At 48.1% G+C, this 23,341-nt stretch overlaps 2 protein-coding genes across 2 annotated transcripts in view; one reads left to right on the plus strand and one right to left on the minus strand.

Annotated features, from left to right (window-relative positions):
- Positions 1-784: 784 nt before the first annotated feature.
- ZNF346 (zinc finger protein 346) lies at positions 785-8,248 on the minus strand (the record flags this gene model as incomplete). The annotated part of the gene is made up of 7 exons (XM_082005984.1): positions 785-890; positions 2,192-2,285; positions 4,814-5,053; positions 6,630-6,780; positions 7,791-7,886; positions 7,976-8,079; positions 8,188-8,248. The coding sequence occupies 7 exons, from the start codon at positions 8,246-8,248 to the stop codon at positions 785-787; spliced, it is 852 nt and encodes a 283-aa protein (XP_081862110.1).
- Positions 8,249-13,069: 4,821 nt separating this feature from the next.
- UIMC1 (ubiquitin interaction motif containing 1) overlaps positions 13,070-23,341 on the plus strand; it is a gene marked incomplete at its 5' end in the record, with an annotated part of 35,035 nt that continues 24,763 nt past the window's right edge. Inside the window, 2 exons of the mRNA XM_082006399.1 lie at positions 13,070-13,219; positions 20,233-20,323. Coding sequence (XP_081862525.1) covers positions 13,070-13,219; positions 20,233-20,323 — 241 coding nt within the window. The remainder of the gene's footprint in view (positions 13,220-20,232; positions 20,324-23,341) is intronic.

Raw genomic sequence — 23,341 nt, forward strand, 5'->3', positions numbered from 1 at the left:
CATATACACCTGTTTCCATAGGAAACCAGGCTAAGCAGTTACTTCCTTCCATGTGGAAATCCTCAGAGCAGAGGGCTGAGCTGTCTGGAGAGCCAGGAGCTCTAACCCCTCTTGCAGCCCTCCACTCCCACCAGCAGCAGTTTGCATACCAGAAGCTGTAACTACTTGTTAGACCCAAATAACCCAGCTCCAGAACCAATGGCTGTGGTACTGCAAAAGGCTCTGATGGCAATCAGTGGCTCACGAAATTCTGCACACAAACCTGACTGGAGGAGGCACAGAAAGAAGTGCCATGCCGGTTATTTCCTATTTTAGGCCTGTACAAAGCCAGGTAACCCGTACCGTGTCCCATCCATGCTGCAAAAGCATGGCTTGTTATGGTCTAGGAGCTCTCCTCCAGCAAAAGCCACCTCTGAGCATGGCATACTGGCCCTCCAGGTGCAGGAATCCATTATTTGCTCTGGTGAGGGAGGAGATGGCCACTACCAGCCTGTTGCCAAACCCTCCTTATACCAGAATCACACTTCCTCTCACGCTGCACCCACCTTCACAGGAAGCAATTACACAATGAAAACTACTCTAAGGGAGTGAAGTATTTGCTGTCTAGCAAGTCTCTTCCAGCTGGATCCTTTTTCTGACAGATTCAATCCCCGTTCTGCTCAATGGGTGCATACAGGAGGGTAGGGCTTTGCTTATCCAGAGGGATAATGAAACCATTGTGGGCTGGCAAAGGATGTGCATTCTTGGGCCACCAACAACTCCAAAAGCAGTGCTGCAACTTGCTCTAGAAGTCTTGGCTGAAATAACTGTAGCCTCCTGGGGCAGTTGACTCTTCCCGGACATACTGCTGTGGCGGGAACGCTCCGACAACTGGTACTGCTCCTGGCATCCTGGACATCGAAGGGAGCAAGAGGAAGAAAAGGGAAAAAAAGGAGACAATGTCAGAAGTGCTCTGAAATCTGCCAGCTGCAATTGGTGCTCAGCAGGCATGGCTGTCAGTGCAGCAACAGCCTGTTGTAGCCAAGTCAACAACTTGCCAGAAAAGCTTCCAAGTACATCTTTGCCCGCCATGCCTGTGTGTAAACAGACACCTTTAGCATGGCAGAATTAGCTATTGTACTGCTCAAGGACTGGTAAAGAGCTTCCATTAAAAAGCCAGTATCCTGCCTCTATTCAGACTGCAGAAGCTGGCCTGGAACAGGACTGAATGGCTGAATCCAGAAACGGCTTTCAGAAAGGGGCTGCAAAAACTTGGACAATATCCATGTCCTTAAAGGGAAAATTTACACATGTGTGTTGGGAACATCCTCAATGTTACCTATCTAGAACGGGATACTTGCTGTTCACTGATCCAGTTGTGCTGTTCAAGAGACAAAACTTTCCTGGGATGATGGATGGAGCATGTGTCTTCCAACCAAGTACTCCAGAGAGCCAAGGGACCATGGGCCTGTTATTCCAAAGACAGGCAACAAGATATCCCAGTTTTCCTCCTGTCTTCTCCGAGAAATTTGGCTAGGAGTCTGTCCTCACTTCAGGTAGGGTTTCCTAATACCGCGTTCTTCTAAGAAGCTCTCTAACCAACCCAGGCTCATTACTGAGCCTCATTTAGCAAAGGCTTTGAAATCAGAGATCTGAACTTTGACAGTGTCCAGAAAAAGTATTTTTCGTATTAATTAACTGGCATCCTAATTTTTCACATTAATAATATATGCAGGGGATGCCATTATTTAACTCACCAGCTGTGAGAGCAAGTTCAGGAATATAGTCTAAGTTTCTGGTGTGTGCTGACTACATGCCAAATTTTAGGACAAGCAGCCCCAAGAGAGATTAGAACGGCAAGAAGATCTCCATTGAGCCAGTCTTTAATTAAATCAAAATCTCAGTTGTTAGAGAAACAGTGTTTAATGGGTGTCAGGCTGGACGCACTCACTGCAAAGGTCCACACCGAGCTGAACTATCGAGAACTAAAAGCAACTGCAGGGCACTTCTACTTCAGCAGCATCCCAGAGCTGTCTGCAGAGGGAGCTGCCGAAGCGAATCGGCTTCAGGACAGAGAAAGCTTGCACAAACCCTGTTGTTCTGCTTGCAAGTCAGCTGGAAATAGGCATTGAAAACTGCATTTTAAGTTACACTTAAGCCTTCGATTTGAACAGCGAGGCTGGAAACACACTTAGACAAAAATGTTACTTACTGATTCTTGTGTTTGAAGCCACTGATGTGAGCTTGGTACTGCTCTATGGAGTTCAGTACTATGTTACATGTGCTGCAGGGGTACCCCTTCCCAGCTGAAACAGACATCAATGTTAGCACACACAGCTAGCCAACAACTTGGTGCCTGAGGTAGAAACAAGTGAGATAATCAATCACTTGATGTGTTAAACAACTGCTAAACAAAGTCAGATAGCAAGTCAATAGCCTGACCAGGTTGTAGGGGAGGTTGCAGAATCTCACTACCCCACCACATATCAGCCAGTCACTGCAAGGGAATCCCTAAGCCAGAAAAGCTGTCTTGGTCAGAACATGGGTCTGTTTATCTATAAAAACAAAGACACATTTCCTATAACAGTTCATGGTATCAGACATAGCAAAAGTTTCAGCATTAGGACATCAAATCTGATGTTACATTGCCTTTCCAACTGTACTCTCTCCCAAATTCCCACTTCTCCTGATCTGTACATCTCAAAACAGAAAATGAGGGAGATAGTTCATTTGTAAGCTCACAGTGTTTCAGTTAAAAAAGCAGACAGAGGAGATTACACACAATGTCCGGTTCCACAATGCAGCATTCTGCTAAGCCTTGCTGAGGTGCCAACTGAGAATATTAAGCTCTGTCCTCAAGCAGTTTGGGTACAGTCAGTGTATCAGTTAACTGCCAAAAAAAAAAGTTTCCAACAATAGTTGTACTCGACAGATCAATGGTTTTGTGTAACGTGACAACTCCAGCTGGAATGAAAGTTCGGGAGGTCACAGATACCAAACAGGCAAGCATGGCAGCACATCTCCACACAGGGGTCTCTAACAGGGGAAAATCCTGGTGGTCATCTCAAGCCATTAAGTGCTCCTGAATTTTGGCTCGCTGGGGAAGGGCTCTGCCTGGGAGTCTCACAAAGAAAACGTTTCCTTAAGGTGAAAGAGGATGCTCACCCCAGGGGTGCAGAGCAGCATCATTGCTGGGTGAGAAGCACAACACATTATGTAGCAGACATTTCCCCAGCTGGCTGCTGCACCTCAGAGAGATTTCAGACTCTAGTGGGATATTCAGCTCTCAAAACAGAGCTCGACCTGGGCAGGAAAGGCCAGAGGAGCTGTTACAGCCCTGAGGTCTGCCTACCTGCACAATCGAGGTCAAGATCTTTCTGTTGCAAATCTGGCAAACAGGCGTGTGCACAAAGTTGTCCAAACTGCACTCCTGCACCCCAAACCAGTGGTTCCTAGAGGAACTTTAAGCTGACAAACACCTCAGTGTTGCACTGCAAAGAACGCGTCTTTACCTGCTGCCAGCCAGATCCCAGCAGAAAGAAGTTTAGAGACAGGCATGGCTGTTAGCACACAGAGAGGGGCAAAGAGGGCAGAAGAAAACATCCCTGACTGCAGCCCATCACATCTGAGCAGCCCCTGGTTACAGTCCAGGCTCCGAAACCTCACCTGAACAGCTTAAGTGCTATGGAGACATGTCCGTAATTACTCCAGTTCTGCTGGCACCTCACAAGAGACATCAACCACGCAGGCAAGGGCACAGCCCACCTACCCAGACTGCCTGGGCTGGGGCTCCTGCCACTGTCAGTGCCCAAGTCACACTAAAGTGGAACTATTCATCAGGTCCCACTAATTAGGTAAAGAGCAGATGGGCAACGTTAAATATCAAGCACCTTTTCCATCTCCCACATGACTACGCAATGTGGGAGAGAATATTACTTGGATAATTCAGCCTAATTTCTCGTAAGTATGTAAGTGCTACCGGTATCTAAAGGTGGCCTGCAAAGAATTAGAATAATTAATCTTCTGCTTGTGTGGGTTTTTACAACAGAGAAAGGAGTCCTTGAAGAAGATTTTAAGATGATTTGTCTGCTTATTATTTACCTCAAGCATCCAGCAGGTACTAGACTTCCTGGTCCAACAGAAGGCTGCTGGGAGGAACAAGGGAATTTACCGTGAGCTCCTAATGCTTTCACTGGACTCCAAGGGCTTTCATCACGTGGAAGTGCTCATAAGCAGCAGATCTTAAACAAAATGAGTTTTAACTGTCTGCCTAAAGTTCCTCCTTAATAGCTCTTTTCCCCCCCCCCCCACATTCCTGCTTGCTCCAGAGAGTTCCTCAGATGGAAGTGCCCACACAGAGGCAGAAAGGCATTCAGGGAGAAATCTCTCTGGCTTTCATGTGCTTTGAAGCAGCAGGTGCAGTTAAACCTATTTCTTCCATCTTTGACTAGTCCCCTCTAGATGTTTTTTAAGCATCAAATGCCACTTTTATCTTTCCATTTTGGATGCAATCACCTAGCTAGAAACAGTACTGGTCAAAATCCCTGGATTATGTGCACAGAGAATTAAAAGGACACGTCCCCGATTAGACAACACGGCAAAACGCAACCCAAAGCTTGTCACAAGTAGCTACAGTCTAAAACCTCTCTTGCTGCCAGGGGGGCACAACATCAACCAAATCAATCTTACGGTATATAATCAAGATCCTCGTCATGAGCAATTCTCCCCTGCTCTCTCTGCACAGACTCTCTCATCCAAAGACCTGTCAGCCACATACTGTTGCTCTCCCACCCTGCTCTTCAGCTATTTATTAGCCTGCCTGCTGAGAACTCACCCATGAAGGACGATGCCGGTGCATCAGGGGTTCGGCCATAGTGTGCCATCAGCTTGTGTTTGGTCTCTTGCTTTCTGTGCTTCTTGCCTACGTAATGCTGTTTTGCCATAAGGGGGTTGTTGAAAGTGGCATGGCAGAGGCTACAGAACTTGTCTGGGTCAGTAATGTCCTTGTTCTCTTCATTAGAGGACACGGTAGAGGTCAGGAGGGTAGCAGGATGTTTCTGTGGGGACACTGCTTCTGTAGGGTGAATCCAAACTCTTGGTCAGTCACAGAACTTGGAGGTTAAAACCAGTCACTTTATTTCCCCAAAACCCGTCTTAAAAAAACCCAACGCACTACACCTAAAACCCAAACCTAGACAGAGAGCGTAAGAGGTCTAGATAAGTTCACGTTGTTTCTACCTCTTTCCCTTAACATTGCAGAATTGAAAGATGTGTGGTAAGACAAGTCAGAGTAGGCCAGAAAAACTTTCAGAGTTAAAAAAACCACAACACATTTGCATATTTCTCCTTAACATAAGCATGGCCATATTCAGGAAACACTGGACGTGCATGAGCTTCCACCCACTATTATCACTACCCAGCCAGAACACGGGTACAAGCCCTTGTGCAGCAAAGGCAAGCAGGTTTCTTGAAACACTGTGCAGCTGCAGGACTTGGTCCTGAACAGAAGTCATGAGGAATAGCATGAACGGGACTAGGTTTGACACAGTGAATCCACACAGAGAAGTGTCTCTCCCATCCGACAGAGAAACCTGCACCCTCTCATTACGGGGTACCAGAGACCAGAGTGAGGAACCTTCTAAGGACCAGAGAGCTCCACTTACGCTGAAAAGAAATGTGTGCACCAGACCGCTCATGCGTACATCCACCTTTTCCTGAAGGCTCCCCCTCATACCCAAAAGCCAGGGCTTTAAAGAATAAAAACACCCCATGGGCCACCTTGACCCCAGAGGCAGCTTCGCTGTGTGCAAGCAATCTAGCAAAGCCATGAAGACATCCTGGGACAGGCAGTTTCTGCCTAGAATATCCCAGCTCAGAGCTAGCACGAGCTGCCATCCTCAGGTGCACTTCAAGGCTGCGTTTTCCCTTCATCCTGACTGGCTACAGCAGTCCACGCTCTCAGCTGCCCCTACCTGCCCTGGACAGAGGGTCTCCCTCTCCAACCACTGGGCCTTTCCATCTGCTAGCAAAGGGACAGGACACACAGGCAGCTGCACCGGGTCAGACCTGAGGTTTGCCTGGACTGTATCCCATCATGAGAACAGTCAATGACAGGTGCCATGGGAAAAGCACAAGGTTAGGACAAGCACATACTGATGCTTCCCAGCTATACCCTCCCAGTCCCCAGCTATCTGCAGCTCACAAGTCCCTGAACCTCAAAGGCGACATCTTTGTAGTCGAGGAGCCCTGGCAAATTTGCCGTATAGGAGTTTCACCAGTCACTTCAGTCCTTGTAAACTTTTAGTGAGCACTGTGTCCTTTAACAGGCTTTTCTACAGCTTAACATCATGCTCTCTGAAGAACAGCTTCCTCCTGGTCTCTGCACACAGGGCTGCACAATACTGCTGCAAGTTTCTCCCAAACAAAGCAAAACAAAAAACCACGCAACTTTTTGCCAACGCCAGCCCACCAAGCAGGCTGCTGAGAGAGGCCCTGTCTCTGGAGTTGCACTGCTAGCTTACTCTGTTTCACAGTAAAGAGTATGCACATCCTCACAAGAGCTTACACTTGGGGTCCAATGAACATCTCAACTTTTTTTATTGCTCAAACAGCCCCTTGGTATAACACAAAGGTGCTGCAGACAGCCATACCTTCCACTTTGGGGGACTGCTGCTTCATGTTCTTGGCATGAGTCTTGCCCAAGTAGTGAGATGTTGCCACGGCTGGAGAGGAAAAGGTCATGTTGCAGATGGGACAACACTTGTTCTTGTCTTCCCCATTGCTGCCTTCCTGCTTGCTGTCCTGTGCACACAGAATCACAGTGGCTGAGCTTGGGAGAGACCTCTGCAGGTCACCTCGTCCAGCCTTCTTGTTACGAGAAGAAACACCAAGGTTTGGGGGTCTAAGAAAACAAGGTAATCAGAGACATTGGGGTGTTAAGTTGAAGAAGTGTGACTGAGTAGGACTTCCATGATGCAGCATCATCCTCTTCCTCATTGGAGAGTGTTCTTGCACCAGATTACTTTTTTTTTAACCCATTAGTAAACCAGGCAGAGGGGCAGCCCTGGCCTCTATGGGTTAAGGACAAGGTTAAGTGTGTGGCTGCCAGAACTGGAACAGGCAGCCTTTTACTCTGGCAAGGTGTGAACTGAGCAACACAAACATCGCTATCAACTGGGTCATCTGCAACACGATGCCAGCAGAGCAGGCAGTAGTAGTCATTTCTAAGCCTAAAACTTAGATGTGAAGGCATTCGCCTTTATCTTCCACCCCTCCGCTGCAAATGTTGGATTAAAGCTGAAGCAATCATAAAAGTAGAATCTGTTTCCTAAATGAGTCACAGGGCAGACAGATGGCCAAGTGGAACGTGGTGCCTTTACTGACCAACAGGCTTCAGCTACCAGCTGAGGAAACCTAAACAAGTAAAAAAAGGATGGCTCTGGAAAGAGAATTCTAGTAGATGGCCAACCCAATGTGCTCTCTGTGATACTCCTGAGAAGTTGTCACTCCTATTCACTTTTTCCTGTCCTTTCAAGCAAGGCTATCAGTAAAAGGCAATCTGTGGTTGTTTAAATGGGGAAGAGATACTCATGGATGGAGGCTGTTTAACAGGAAGGGCAGAGATAACTGTGCTTGGTAAGACAACGCCTGGTGACACACCCACCATGGAGCTCCTCAGTTCTCACAATGCCCTTTCCAAGCATCTTTTCTTCATTTACTCATCAAGGCGCCCAGGCTGCACAACAGTTTTTAGCCCAGCAGGTCCTACTCCACAGTATTTAGACCCGAAGAGCTCTACTCTCTCCTCTCACCTGCTTCGCATCCAGCTTCATCTTCTTCCCGTGGGCGAGCTCCTCCCCGCCGTGGATGGACAGGTACCGCCTCACCTTGTTGGCATGCTTCTTGCTCTGGAGAAAGCACAGAGAAACCCACCCGTCCCGCTGCTCAGCACCCCGTGGCGGCGGGCGGGCGGCAGCGGCGGCTCCCCGCACCCTACCTGGTAGTGGGCCAGCCTCTGGGACTCGGAGATGAGCAGGGCGCTGCACACCTTGCACTGGGCCTCGGTGAAGATGTGCCCGTTCTCCCGGATCAGGCGGTCCACTGCGGGGGTAACACACGGGAGACACAACCGGGGCGTCAGCGGCCCCACCAGGCCGCGCCGCACCTCACGGGGCCCGGCCACCGCTCTTGCCAACCCCGGCTCCTCACCTGCCTCCTTGCCCACCGGCAGCCCCGCGGCGTCCCCGTTGCTACCCGCCCCGTCCGCCATCGCCGCCGCCGCCAGCACCGCCTCCCGCCGCTCTCGCGAGAGCCGCCCGCGCGCCCCCCTGCGCTTGGCAACGGTGGGGCGGTCTCCCGCGAGAACGCCGCGCGCCCTCACGTGCCCGCGAAGGGAGGCGGCGGCGGCCATGTCGGCTGTGGGCAGGGTGGCGGGGGCCGGCGCCCCCCCGCCCCCGCTCGCCGCCAGTCGCACGGGGCCTGGTCTTCGTGCACGTTGCTGCGGCGACAGTGCTAAGCGTAGGGGTAACTTTTGAGGCATCGAGTCTTCGTAGGTAGGGGGTTGAAGATGTTCCCCCACCGCGCTCGCCTCCTCCCGGGGAGCTGGGGCCTGCTGCCCTGCCCGCAGCGCCCGGTATCGGGCTGAGAAACGTCGACTGCGCCGGCACCTCCCGCCTCAGGACAGGGCGTCGGGCCCACCGCCTGCCCGCCCACGACATGGCGCCGCCCGCTTCAACTCCCCGCCGGCCACGTGACGCGCCGCGAAGCTGCCGTCGCCATCTTGGGTGAGGGCAATGAGGCCTCCGCCGCCAACTTGAGTGTGGGTGAGAGACCCGCCGACCGGGGCCGGCGCGGCGCGGCGGGGCGGCCCGGCTGGGAGGCAGCGGCGCCGCCGCCTGTGGCCGCGCAACGGGGCGGCCCGGCGGGGGCGGGGCGCCGGCCCGCGGGAGGCCCGGGCCCGGTGAGTACCTGTGCCCCGCGGGGCCTGCCCCACCGCACCGCTCCGCGCCGGGCCCGCTGCCCCGGGGCTCGCCCGGGGCCCATTCGCCGCGGGGCTGACCTGGGCCGTCTACTTCTCCCGGGGGGGATCCCGGGATTGATCCCCGGGACAGCGCCAGGGCTGACCCCCGAGGCGTGCCCGCCGGCCCCCGCCCCGGCTGATCAGGGGACCGGCCCCCCAGCGCCAGCCCTGTCCCCCGGGGGCGGGGGGACACCCCGGTATCAAGTCCTTTCAAGGGCTGTACCCCAGTCCCGTGCCCCTTCCCCTGAGGCTACCCTGGTGCTCTTCTCCCGGGGCTGTCTCCTGAGAAGGGTGCCCCAAAACCAGCCCCCCCCCCTCCGCTATGCCTTGGCTCCATCGCCTGAGGCATCCCCCAGGCTGGATCCTGGGGCCAGCTCCCTCCCCTTCTCCTGGGGCAGCCCCAGTGCGCTCCTCTCCCTTTGATTTACCCCAGATATGGCTGATCCCCTTTCTCTCGAGCTCACCCCCATCCCGCCTGGGACCCCCCCCCCCATGCTTCCTTCCCAGGGTGACGCTTGTTGAGTAGCCCTGACCCTGTCTTTGTCGGTCTCACTGCAGAGCTCTCCGTGCCTGAAGGCAGCGGGTGGGGAAGGAGATGGGAGGGCCCCGGGTGGGTGCTGGGGAGAGAGTTGCTCTCCCTCCACGCAGGGCCTGCCCTTGGAGGAGGGAGGGGTGCTGCGTGTGGGACTTCCTTGGGATGGGCTAGAGGGAAGCTGAGCGGTTAGCATCTCCTGCAGAGCTCCGCGGCATTTGCAGATGCACAGCACTTGGGCGTGTGTGGCCTCTGCGCTCCCCATGTCCCTTCTCGTGAAGAGCCAGCTCTATAAACGGATAAAACCGGTAAACAATTTCTCTTCCCCCGGGGTGCTGTGAGCCCTCCTGTCCTGCTGGTCGCAGAGCATCAGCTGGGCCCTGCATGCTGGGTCGAGCCAAAGGTCCAGGGATGATATTTCCAAGGAGGTGTGTGGTGCCGACCTGCCTGAACGTGGAGCCGCTTTGCGATGCTGCCTGGGAGTGTCGTGCCTCTTCTTCCTGAGGTGGGGGGAGTTGTTTACAAAGCGACAGCCTGTGTCTCAAACGGCTCAGAAACTCATCCGGGGATGAGAGTCATTCATTTTTGGCTTCATTTTCAAGCATTTTTCAAGCTGTCACAGCTTGGCAGGTCTGTAGCTGCAGTGTCAAGATTTAGAATTATTCTGTCGGTAATTGCTTTCTGATTCATCAAAATGATAGATGAGAGGGAAAATGACAAATAATCACAAGTTGGGGATCTTCAAGGATATCCCTAAAAATGTGACTGGAGAAGCGTGGCATGTGCGAGTCCCTTGTCAGGAGGTCACCTTTGCTGTCAGCATTTACAAAGAAATTCTCTTTAAATTCAGAGTTGGAAAAAAACCTGAATAACTGCAAAATGAATCTGTGAGCCAAACTGCAAAGGTAGTTTTGGATAATTCAGTCTTTGGCCTCTTTTGCTGAGCCTGAAAGCAGGTATCACCTCCTCAGGTACTAGCAACTGTCCTTTCCAAGAGTGCTAAAAGCAAAATACACCTTCTGTGCTTAACTTCCCTACCTGAAGAGGGGGGTGTGCTCTGATGCGTGTTTTCTTCCCCCAGCTATACCAGCTTGTCTAATAAAAGCTATTGCTGCTCTCCTACTCATAGCCTCAGACTAGCACAGCTACGAGTGATCTTTTACTTGTCTTGTTCCCTTAGTTACATTTACAGAGACTCTCTTTGCCACAAGTCCCTTCATTTTCAGAGGCGTTGTGGGAGTTGTGTGGTTACATCTCTTACATCTTTTTTTTTTTCCTTTCCTATAAATGTTGAAGGTAGGTGACTCATCATAACTCCAGCTGATATTTCTCAGTGATCTCTTATTTAGCACAGTGCATCAAGCAGAATATGTATCGCAGAGTCAGAGGAGAGCTGGCGATACCAGCATGGATTTTAAAAAAAAAAAAAGACAGCATGGCCTTTGCTGTTTGCTTTTGTTTTGGTGGTAAAAAGGTTCACAGGCTGTCTCTCCAAAACAAGAGTGACCTTGCATAGGCTCATGTACTGGAGGTGCGGGCCTTTCCAGTGCTCCTCCCGATCCTTGTGCCAAAACGACTCTATATGTGTTTCTCTTACGATAAGGGAGTGTTCCCCACCACGATGGACGCCCTTTGTGGGAGCTGTTGGGTGTGAAGCTTGGCTCATCTCTCCGGGCAGAGAGCAAAGACACCATTTGGCGCAAAAGATAAAAAATGGAGAAAGTATAATGAGGATATTCCAACAAGAGCTGAGTTCAGCTCAGCTGGAGCAGAACAGCTTTGTTGTGCAAGAGCCAGAGCTCTTCCAAAAGCAGTGCTTGTTTTTATTTCCCCTTCCTAAACAGACAAACATTTGTGGACTGCAGTGGTGGTTGCAGTTGCTTCTGGAGCTTTAGTACAATATTCTGTCTTCAGAAGGCTCAGCAAACCTTCAGTGCAAATCATGACTCACCAGGATAATAATCTTTTGTCTCTAGGCATGTGTGTGCATGTATTTGCAAAGGAAGGGAGGCAGAGAGGCTAAGGGAGCTTTTGAATGCCGCAGATAGTAGGGAAGGAATGTATGTATGCCTTTCTCAGCCTCACCTTGCTGCCTCGGACTGTAGATGGAGCAGTGCACTGCTGTTCTTGGCGCTGGTGGGGATTTTGAACTTCTTGCTCATTAATATTTCTACACACAGTGGCTGTTTGCAATTTTGTGGTGTTACAGAGGAGCGTTTGGCTCTATATTGGGTAACGTAGGGTCTTTGTCGCATCTTCTCTTACTCTTATTTTAGATCTAAGCAGCACATTTGAGCTATTTCAGTGATCTTGAAGGAAGGCAGAATGATCCTGTGGAAGGACACTGGTCTGGGAACCGGCCAACTTGACTTGCATTTCCAGCCCTGCCATCCTCTGGTGTGTAACGAGGGGCTTGTTGCTTAACTGCTCTGCACATGTTTAGTTCTAACTTAAACAGAGCTGATCGTGCTCAGCCTGCTTGTAAGCCTCTTTTAGATCACAGTTCAGGAAATGCCAAATGTTGTTGTCGAGTTATTTGCTGAACAGCGAACATAGACAGGAAAGGGTGTTTTAACTCTGTGTGCTGTCCCGCTGCTCTCATTTGCCAAGATCTCTTCCTGATCCTCTTGTCTGAGTCCTTTTTGATCAAAGCTGCTAACGCTTGCTGTGCATCTCTCTCCAACAGTCTATGGGCTGGCAAGGAAAGGAGATGCTGAAGTACTAGCTTGCATTGTGTGGGCACCTGCCCTCAATTGTGCTGTGCATAGCGCACTCAGGTTTGCACTAATAACGCTCAGCAGGTTCCTCCCTGCTTGTCAAGTGCCTTCTTTAATACGAATGGTTCAGGCATGTCTGTGCAGAGGACTTCCGGAGGCTGATGCTCATTGAGAAATCTGGGCTGTGAGATAAACCTGTTGTCTTGTTTCCAACCTGCCTACTGCCATTGCCTGCGTTTTCCCTTTGTAGTGCTGGGGCAGCATTCCACCAAGCTGCTGTGCTTAAAGCAAAACAGTGTACTTTGAGGAACGTGCCTTTCCCCCTTGTTTTGTTGAATATAAAAGCTGACAAATGGCTGTGCTGTGGTGGCTTCTTGTTCTGGCATGCAAGTTTCAGCTTCATCTGTTGCCACAGCCCGGTTTGTTCTGCACCGGGACAGTGAAGGTGTGGGACTGAGGAGGGGAAGTTTGGGGTTGTGTTGGAGGGTGGGAGACCTGCTGTGAAGTGATGCTTTGGAGGAATTTGATGAACTTTAAGAGGAGAGCCTCATTGCTTTGGAGCAAGGGCATTCCGTGTTTTTGTGTTGCTGTTCCCCTGAAACCCCTTTTTAGCAATCGGCCATAATAAACTATTCTTAACCAGGTGAGTGGTGACTCATACATGTGGCTCCCAGTAATGCTAAATCCACCACGCTTTGTAATAAGGTTCTAATGCCTGGGGTATTTTGCCTAAAACCAGCAAAAAAAGATGGCTGTTAGGGGAAATCTAAACCAGAAGGAAACAAACGGCTTTTAATGCTTCCCTCTGTTTCAGAGTGAAGGATGCCGAGGAAGAAGAAGCCCACAGAGGGCCTGGACTCTCGAGGTCAGGATGGGGAGGAAGAGGAAGAAGAGAAGAGGAACCCAGCCAGTGCCAAGAAGAAGCGCAGTTTTGTGGATGCGTTTATTGTTATATCTGACAGCGATGGAGAGGTCAGTGATCGGCGTGTGGTGTCCAGAGCCTGTGCTGGGCCCTGCTGTCGCAGGAGAGTGCCGGAGCATCCCATGCTGTATGTGCTGGGGTCAGGCTTTGCGCAGAGGGTGTTATGCCGTTCCTTTTCTCACATATGAGATGAATCAAATCCTGTTTGACTAGGATATGAATGGTGTGCTTCGTGAGGGTGAGTTATGAGTCTGGGATTTGATAACCAAATCCTCTCAGAACTGAATTTGGAACGTAATTTAAAAGTAACCTTTCCTCAATCCCTTTACAAATTTTTTTTTTAATAATTTTTATTTGATTGATTTCCAGCTAAACCATAGAAACATGATTTTGTATTATGTGCAAATAGATAAGAAAATGATTTAGAACACAGGCTTGCGAGTAGCTCAGACACAGCTGGTGTCTGGTAAACTGATCCTGAATTATAGAAGCCTGAGTTTTTAACCCACTTCCATAGGGTGTAAAGGTGAACTGCGGTGTGCGTGTGCCTGGCTAAGACATAAAGGCTCAGATCAGTGATCCCTAGTGTTGTCTTACAAACATCAGCCTTACCCTAAAAGATTGAAATGTCTGCGATGTCTGTGTCTGTTACACTGGCATTGGGAGGAGTGCAAGAGCTCCTGCCTGGGGGAAACCCAGAGCCCTGAGACTCTGTCCTCAATGTAAGTGAGGTACACGAGAGGAAATTATTAGAATCAATTTTTTATGTATGGCTGTTACGACTTTACTCTGTCTTGCCAGTGATTTGGGATCCTAAGCTGCTTTTTGTAATTCCACCATTTTCAAAAGCATTTCAGTTCACTCTCAAGCTGTAGATCTTAAATCAAGTCCCTTTCGCTCCCACATCTGGAGCATGCTTCTCTACAATAAGGGGATTATCATGTGAGGAGGGGAAAAGCACTAGAAATAAACAGTAAAAAGCTGTAGGGCAAATGATATTGGATGTTTTTTCTTCACGTTGTCTGAGTTCTTTCCCATTGGGAAATTCCCTGAAAGAAATGGAACATATGGCAGTAATAGTTCAGTGGGGTTAAACCCTTAGCTCTGCAATATGCTAAGTTAACTTCAGATGTCTGCTGCATCACTGGCATTTATTGTGAAACCTATAAGGAAAAAAGAAATCAGCAGCTATAAGAGCTGCTGCAGTACATAAAAGATCAGGACCTGTTATTGTCTGCAGTTATTCATCTCAATGTGCACGTATCTGAAAAAGAGGAAACAAACGTCTCTTAAAACACATCTATAAAAAGGTTAGACTCCCTGACTGTTCTGTAAGTTTGTCTATAAACAATAAATTCTGATGGCATAATCGGTCATATTACAGAAAAGGATATGCTCAGAGAGGCCGTTAAAGAGCCAATTAGGTTCTGTTTAAGTGACAACAGTTCAGTCAGTTGAATGAGTGGATTTATTCAGTTCAGTCTCTTTCTTTCTGTGAGTCATCAGCTTCCAGATCCAGTGCCACAAGTCTCTTGTGTTGTTTTCTGCAAAATCAAACCCAAAAAAGTGATTTACTTGGGATCTCAAAAAAATAACTGTCTGGCTTCTGTAACTGTCTCAGCTCTTCAGCATACATCAAGTTGAATTTCAATTTCGAACCTTGTAACTGTTGTTCTTGCTCTAGTAAGACCTTGTTATGTGTTCAAGAAGAGGTGTGGGAAGTTCAGATCAATAGCAATTTTAGAGAACAATACATTCTCAATTAATCTTGCATCTGTTAGGACATGGTTCCTTATGAATCAAAAGCTACAAGGACAATTTGGGCATCATTGATTCGATGGCTTTCTTCCTTGGCAGTCTCTTGGCAGGTATCTATAGAACAAGTCCCTAGTTCTGCTTCCAGACCAGCAGATCTTGTAGCAGCTGCACCTGGAAAACCTCCAGCTTCTCACTTTTGATGATCTTTGGCAGACTGCCTCTTCCAGGAATTTTTCAGTCATGCTGGATTATCAAGCTCATCCATGTTATTTTGCCAAGTTTTCTTTCTTTGCTCATGTCTATGCTGTGGCATCTGCAAAGCTGCATCACAAGGAAGTTTTCTGGACATGGAGCTTTCTGATCTCTGCTATATATAATCCTGGATTTGGGAAACACTTCTCTTTTTTTGCAAAGGGTCAGCCGAAATAAGAACAGTCTCTCTGGCTTTGTGGAAACAAGAAGAAATGACCTTCTTTGTGCAGACTGTCTCTGAAAACGCAGACATGGCGAATGAGCAAAGTGGTTCCTGTCCCCCCTGACTGTTTAAATCCTGCAGGTAATTGGTTGCCCATGCCAGAAAATGGGTGGTCATTCACAAATATACAATACCTCAAATAGTGCCCAACAATGCTCTCTCCAAGCATAGCAACTCCTGGTCTGTCTCCTGAGCCTCCTGCTTGAAGTGGGCTGTTGATAAAGGCTCCTTGACTCCCAAGGTTTTCTGAAGCCACGTCTGAAAGACTGTTACCCAGCCAGAGGCCTGGCCAAGTGTGAGCATTGAGCACAGCCAGACGCCCAGTAGTTGTGTTAACTTATTTGGCTGATCTGCAGCCTTCGGTGCAGTTGATCCCAAAATGCTGCTGATCTGCTGTGGGACCTTTCGGAAGGGTCTGTTTTTCCTGGGTAGATCCTTTGAGAGTACCTGTCTCCACTCACAGGCTCTTTCTGCCAGATTAGTTGGCTCTGCCAGCCCTTGAGGAATATGACAAGACTCCAGGATAATGGTGCCATCTATTTCTGCATGGCGTCCATGGCCTGTCTTCCCTTTGGTGTGGAACATCCCTTTGCCTGAGTATTCCTGTGTTTGGAGATACTTGCAATCTGGGTAAATAGCAGTGCATGTTGATGTTCCAGATCACATGTTGGTTTTGGTAGAAAGAGGTGTGTTTGGGCATCGGCTGGAATACTCGGCCACCACCCTGTCCTGTTCTCCATCAGCTGTGGCAGTGGGCACTTGTCTCAGGACCAGGCATGGCCTGAGGGATACCTTGCTATGGAGGTGATGGCACTGGAAGCGTGACAGCTAGGATGGTAGTGCCTGCCTCACACTGCTGACCATCTAAGCAAAGCAGAGCCACGGGGGAGAATCACTGCAGCACTCTGCTGTCCCCATGGGCTCTGCTGTGGTACTGAGGGACCCGGTGCCTCCAGTTCCCAGAAGAAAGGGCAGTGTGAGTGTGCTCTCGAGGAGGCTCTGCTGCGCTTGCTCCTCAGAAATGAGATTGGTCTGAATCCAGGCTCCTCACAGCCTGGTAAAAGCCCTTTTTTCTACAGAGGCCTCCCTCCCATGTGTCAGGAGCTACACGCTTGGCACGAGCCCCATTGTGTCTTCTTGTTCAAGTCTTCACTTCCAGCAGGTTTGTTCTAATGAGCTGAAAGACAGAGCAGAGCTGAAACAGATTCTGAACTGAAGTCGGAGACTAATAAAGTAGGGTGTGATATTAATTTCAGCAGCATCCTTGGCTAGAGCCAAACGTGGCACTTCCAACATCTAATTGGCTTTTAAAAATAAATTAGTCTGGTTTTCATCTGCGTATTTCTCATGCAGGACGCGTGGTGTTTGGCTGTGCCCTCATGTTAGATGGTCCCAACTGCTGTTGAGCAGTAAAATTACCCAGACCTTTTGACTTCAGTCTGCACTGTTAGCTATGGAGACATTCTTCTGTAGCCTTTCCTTCCCTGAGTCAGTAGAAGCTGATTTCTGTGGTTTATCATGTGGATTCGAGGGAGCAGGGTGTGGGAGGCTGGCTACTGGCTTCCATTTACAGGCTGTTAGAAGCAAGTGGAGCTGTATCTGCTTCTGCTGGCAGTCAGGTTCTCTTAACTACATGCAAAAGCATTTTTAAAATTAAAATTTGATTTCCTGCTGTCTGGTGAAACCAAGCAGGTTAAAAAAACAAGGAAGAAGAATAGTGGCTGCCTTCCACTAAATGTGTAGGGAACTTTGGAAACCTGTCTTTTTCTTGATCTGTGTACAATGCTGACAGTGAAATTGCTCATAAGAGAGCATCATAAATTAAACTGCAGAGCCTGACACACAGGAAGAGAATTTGGATTCCTTCTGGCCATTATGCTTTAAATTGACAGCAAAGGAGGTGAGACGCTATCCAGGCTGGCACTGAGCAGAGGTATGCAGTTCCCACCTCGCCTCCACTATAATAATTAGTTTCCCCTGGAAGTTGTGTGTTGGAGATGACCTTGTAACTAAGAGTATTGGCTGCAGTTTGGGAATATTTTAATTGATTAAGATTATTTTTGGACTAGTGATCTTATTAGAAAGGCAGTTGGTTGAGTGGCCCCCCGAGTTCCTATTATCCTTGTAGACAGATGAGCATTAAAAGGTTGGGTCAGAAAGAGCAAGCCCTGTTGTCTTCTCTGAATTTTCTTGGCCCCTTCTGTTTCTACCATCCTTGCCTGCATTTATGCAGAGCACTCTGGGGCCTGCGGGGCTTTCTCCCAGCAGAGGTACAAACAGCCATAAATCCTAATTAAAAGGTATGTTTTATTTTCTGGGTTTAAAAATAAAGAAGATTTAAGAATTCTTGGAATTGAGATGTGTGTGTATATTTTGGCCCATCAGGATTAATTGGATTTGCTTCAGCGGTTTGCTGTACTGTGGCTGTTTGGTAGAACACTGCTAAGCAATTTAAACATCTTTCTCAAATGTATGAGGTTCATACAACACGTGTCCTGCAATAATTTTGCTCCTGCCACTGTTGTAAATGTCAAAATTCTTCAGGACCCAGCATGGGGAACTGAGGCACATACTCAGCTGCGTGGTGAAACCAGGCAGCCTGCCTGGCACTGGGCATGCCATTCCCCTCCAAGCCCCGGAGGTGTTTGAGCCCCATCTTGTCCTGTGGTGCATATTGTAAACGTGTGTCTCTGCACAGAGCAGACATTGGCAGCCGTGGAAAGTTTGGTGTGCTCATAAATCACATCCGTGCCCTGGAAGAGCGCTGTGGAGGAGAGTGTCAGGGTTGACCTTCTGGCAAGCGCAAAAGTGATGAGGGGAAGATTGATGCCTAGAGAGAGGAGCTGGGGATTTACAGAGCCTGCTAGGATTAAATTGCCCCTGTCTCAAGCTGCAGTAGGTTTAGCACTGTTAGACAGGGCTTTGGGGGAGTTTGGGAGAGCTGTCGCTTAACCTCCTCCAGCATATAATCCTAGCATGATCCTGGTGTGATCCCACAGACCGTTGCCCACTCCCTTAGGTGTGAGCTGCCTGCAAGGTCAGTGTGGGGCTGCTGCAGCAGAGCAAGGCAGGGCAATTCTGAGCAGGAGAACCAGTGGCTTACGGAAAACTGTGGAGAAGGGTGATATGCCCTGGAGAGAGGCCCTGGAAGAGACAGGATTTCGCCTGCTAAGCATGAGCTAAGGCAGGCTCAGAAGTAGAGAGCATCCATCTTATAGCAAGAGCGAATCTGGCTGTGAAGCAGCCTTTTGGGGATACAAGGGCAGATCTTAGAAACAGGGTACCAAAACCAGGCTGGGTGGGGAAGAAGGAGGAATCGGTTAAAGGAAAAAACCCTTAGATGTGAACATGAATCTGTGTGTGGACTTGCTGAGCATGATTGCTGCTTTGTTGTGAGCTGATTCTTAAATCAGTGGAAGTGAGGAATGGCGTAGGTATTGGGGTATGTAAAAGCTGTAATGTATTAGGGTTTCAGGAAACCACTTAATAGTACATCTTGCAAAATCTTAGCTGGATAAATAATTCAATTTGGTCTAGGTAGTAACATTCCTGGACTGAAATCCTGCTAAAAGACTGTCAGCAAAAGATGCTGATGAGCAGAAGAGAGGCTCATTTGGGGGAGATGTAAAGCTGAGGCCAAGAGGATCAATATTAGGTCTGTGTGTGTTTTAACATTCTCATTAATGATCCATAAGAGGGAGCAAGTGGTGTATATACATTAATAAAATCTACAGATAACACTAAAGTTGCAAATGTCTTGAACAAAACTCAGCATAGAACGGCAGTCCAAAGGACTCCACAGGTTCAGAAGCACAGGCTAGGGACAGCAGAAATTGATTACGCTTGAAAATAAGCAGTGCATCCATTTGCATTAAAGTAGCCCAAGCCACGTGACCCACGTGGCACAGGAGGTGATCTGAGGCACAAGCGTGTGGCCAGTTTGCCATGAGTCTCGTGGACAGCAAAAACAACTGCAGCTGCAGACGGAGGCGTGTGAACCCCCTTCCTGGCCCGGCGTGGGTCTCTGCCTGGAACACAGGGCTTGATTCTAATCCTACCTGATTTAGAGAGACAAATTGGAAGGGGTCCAGTGCCAGCCTTCAGTAATGTGTACGCCCTCGCTTAAGCCGTTAGGACAGCAACTTGCATAAATGTATGCCAATTAAGCCTGTGACCATTCTTGTTGCAGTCCACGTGCTTAAAGCAGCAAGCACTGAGGTTGTTTGTGTGGGTATTACTCTGGGAGGCCTCGAGATGACATTTCTGAAGTACTCAAGCTTCAAAAATTAAATACTTATGGCAATACCGAGAGAGTAGCACCAGGAGTAAATACAGCTGGCTGTCCTGCCCTTCGGGTGTATTAATCTCGGTCCCCAAAAATGGCTAGGATTCTAGTTTTGGTCACCTAAAATTGTCGGGGCAGGGCACTAGAAGCTGTGTGGCAGGAAGCAGTCCTGGCTTACAGGTGTGCAATGTTCAGTTACAAAAAGGTTTTGTTTTTCTGTTTTGAATGCTTACAAATACCAGTGTTTTATCAAGGCCAAACAAATTCCCTCTAAAATCATGGGCAGCAGGTGCACTGCATGGTAGTGACTGGCATGAAGTCTATTGTCTCTCCTACTTCTCTGTTTGTGTCAGTCTGTAACTCTTTTTGCTCGTTATGCTTATCACACGGCTTTTAATAGCTACAGAATGTGCTTGAATTACGTTTGAAATTCAAATTTCACACAAATAGAGGCTTATTCTTGAAACAGTGTTTGTATCGGGGGGGGGGGGCTGGTAGTATTTCATACATATTGTATGCACTCATCATATTTTTTTCCATTACAGCAGGAGTCAAAGGAAGAGAGTGGATTGCAAAAGAAGAGAACAAAACAGCAGCTGGATAGAACGAAGTTAGCTGCTAAAAGAAAAATTGCACGTAGGTCTCAAGCGTGGGGCTGGGGAAATAGACTGGTGCTGAGCAGCTTCTGCTGTTTGTATTAGAGATTATTTCCCTTGTAGAAAGGCTGCAATGTGGCTGGGGATGCACGGCTCTCGGAAAAAACCTTCCTCAGGGTGAAATTTGCCTTTCTGAATAGGCAGACTGTCACTTGTTTGCTCCCCAGGTGGTGTGTGTGCAAACTGGTGCACTTCCAGAGCAAGTGTATGAGGGTGTTGGTACCTCACCGAGTTTCAAAATTGGTTGAAGCCCATCTGAAAATGCTGTCAGTCACAAACTGCTTTCCTGTTCAGGCCCCTCTGCTGCTGTCTTTTTCTGAAACATCATGATGCTCTGACCTGGCAGTCGCAGCTCAGGAAAGATCTGAGTTGCAGCTGACAGTTCTCTGAAATCATCGTCTCGCAGTGCGGGGGCAGACGGAGAAGCCAGCAACGTTGGGCATCATAAGGAAGGGTGTTAAGAACAAGAGATTTGTTTTACGTCATTTTGCTGTTATATAAAGTCTTGGTGCACCCACATCAACAGCGCTGCATGCAGTTCTCATCTCCGCATCTCAAGGACACGGTGGAGTGAGGGGACATCCAGAGAAGGGCAAGCCCAAGCCATGAAGGGGAGTAAGCAGCTGCCTTATGAGGAGCAACTGGAAAGCCTGGGGCTGCTCTATTAGGAGAGGAAGGTGGGATCAAAGTTCAGGAAGGCAGTGCCTCAACTGAACAGAGAGCTGTTTACCAGCTCCTACAGCCAGAGTGCACTCAGTGGAAATAGCAGGAGATAGATAGGTTTAAAACGCGTGAAGAAAAGTAATGCTTCACACAGCATGTAGTGAACTCCTGGAAGTTTTTGTTACAGGAGGTTGTGGAGGGGTCAGTATCAGCAGCTTTAATAAGGGATTAAATGCATTCATGGACCATAGGTCTATAAACAGATGCTAAAGGGAACAGGCTGGAAAGTTCCTGCTCATATTCTGCAAACAGCATTTTTGAGTGCTAGGGATGTACAAGCAGAAGAGACCACTGAGCATGGCCAGACTTGCCTGTACACCCTGTAGAGCACCTTGTCTTACCGCGGTCGGGCACGTGGACCATTGTTTTGTCCCAGCAGATCCAGCCTCCTGTTCTTGCGCTCCACAAGACAGTGGTCCATATAGCATGTTAAATTCAGAATGTTTTAAAATGGGAGAGATGATGTCTCCTGCAAAACCCAAAGCAATCACTGAACAAAATGGAGCACGCCAGTGCTCCACAAGCAGCAGCAGTTGGGTTTGTCAGTCCTCAGAGGGCTTGTGTGAATTAAATTGTTTTTAATAGAGGCCTAAGGCCATAACATGAAACAGCCTGGCTCTTTGTGGGAGTTGAAGCCCACTGTGTGTGTCCCTGTGTCAAAGAAGTAAGATAGCAAAGTCAGAGATGGGGGAAGAGTTCTTTCTTTTTCTCCTTCTTCTTTTTCTCCTTCTTCTTTTTCTCCTTCTTCTTTTTCTCCTTCTTCTTTTTCTCCTTCTTCTTTTTCTCCTTCTTCTTTTTCTCCTTCTTCTTTTTCTCCTTCTTCTTTTTCTCCTTCTTCTTTTTCTCCTTCTTCTTTTTCTCCTTCTTCTTTTTCTCCTTCTTCTTTTTCTCCTTCTTCTTTTTCTCCTTCTTCTTTTTCTCCTTCTTCTTTTTCTCCTTCTTCTTTTTCTCCTTCTTCTTTTTCTCCTTCTTCTTTTTCTCCTTCTTCTTTTTCTCCTTCTTCTTTTTCTCCTTCTTCTTTTTCTCCTTCTTCTTTTTCTCCTTCTTCTTTTTCTCCTTCTTCTTTTTCTCCTTCTTCTTTTTCTCCCAAAAGAGACAGAACACCAAATAAAAGCTGAAACCCTGCTTGGAGATGCCATTAAAATGTGACCAAACATATGGCACTAAGAAGAGGGAGTTGCTGAAGTTGGATGTCCTCGTTGCATTGTTGAGCATGCTGGGTCTTGGGAGCTTGTGCTGTGCAAAAGGTGTTCAGTGTGCTCCAGAAAAGCCATAGGAGACAAGGCCAGTTCTCTAGCTCTTGTATAATGGAGGAGTTTTGTTGCATTTCTAGATATTGAAATTCTCGATAATAGTTTTCCTATTCCTGGGACAAAAGCTGCATTTTTTTTTTTGAGTGTGCACATCCACGTCCTGGAAGTGCAGGAGATTGGGGGTACCCAGCACCGTTTGGTCAGAGAGCAGTCACTTGTTTAAGCACGTGTGATGGTGGGTCTGTTCTCTCATTTATGGGAAACTATAATTAGACTTTTGGTGTTTGCTTTTAGGCAAATTAAGATTTGAAGTAGTAATTATTTTTCTCAGTGTCTTTAAATAAATTCTTTGAATTGCGAGGCAAATTGCTCTTTTGTAAAGATTCGGTGCTTCTGGGTAGAGCAAGTTCTTTCTCCTCAAAACTGGAAAATTTCAGATATTTTGCAGGCTCTGGTTATAAAGCATATCCTCCCATTTTTGCTTTGTTGTGGTTTTATTCATTTTAACCTAAAGCCGAAACTAAAATATATCTGTGACGTTTCATCCTGACAGGATAAATGGAAATACAAAACCTAAAGGCGTCTCTCTCTTTTTCTGGAGGAAGTCAGTGTTTTAAAGCACATTTGAATGTTTTTACTGTAATTGCACTTTGGATATGTGGAAATACTGAGATCCCACATTTCCATTATTTTTGAGTAAATCTCTTATTAGTAAGTGTTAGAACTACAACTAGTAGGGTTTTGCATCTAATTCACTTTGCAAATGTCAAAATGGAACATAAATGGCTTAGCAAATTGCTGTATTAGCATTTAAAAAGGCTCTGAAATGGTTTAATTTGTTTAGGGCTGCAATGTCTTAAAAACGGTTTCTCCCTGACCCCTCCTTCCCATCTGTAGGTTTCTTGGATGCCCTGGTCCCCAGAGAGGCACTGGGATTTCGTGCTGCTTTGGGATGGATGAGTGGCGAGTGAATTTTAGAGCGAGAGACGCAGAATTCCCAGCTGGAGGTGCTGGCACTTCCC

The sequence above is a fragment of the Phaethon aethereus genome (genome assembly GCF_964289735.1).
Source record: "Phaethon aethereus genome assembly, chromosome: 14".
Classification (NCBI taxonomy): domain Eukaryota; kingdom Metazoa; phylum Chordata; class Aves; order Phaethontiformes; family Phaethontidae; genus Phaethon; species Phaethon aethereus.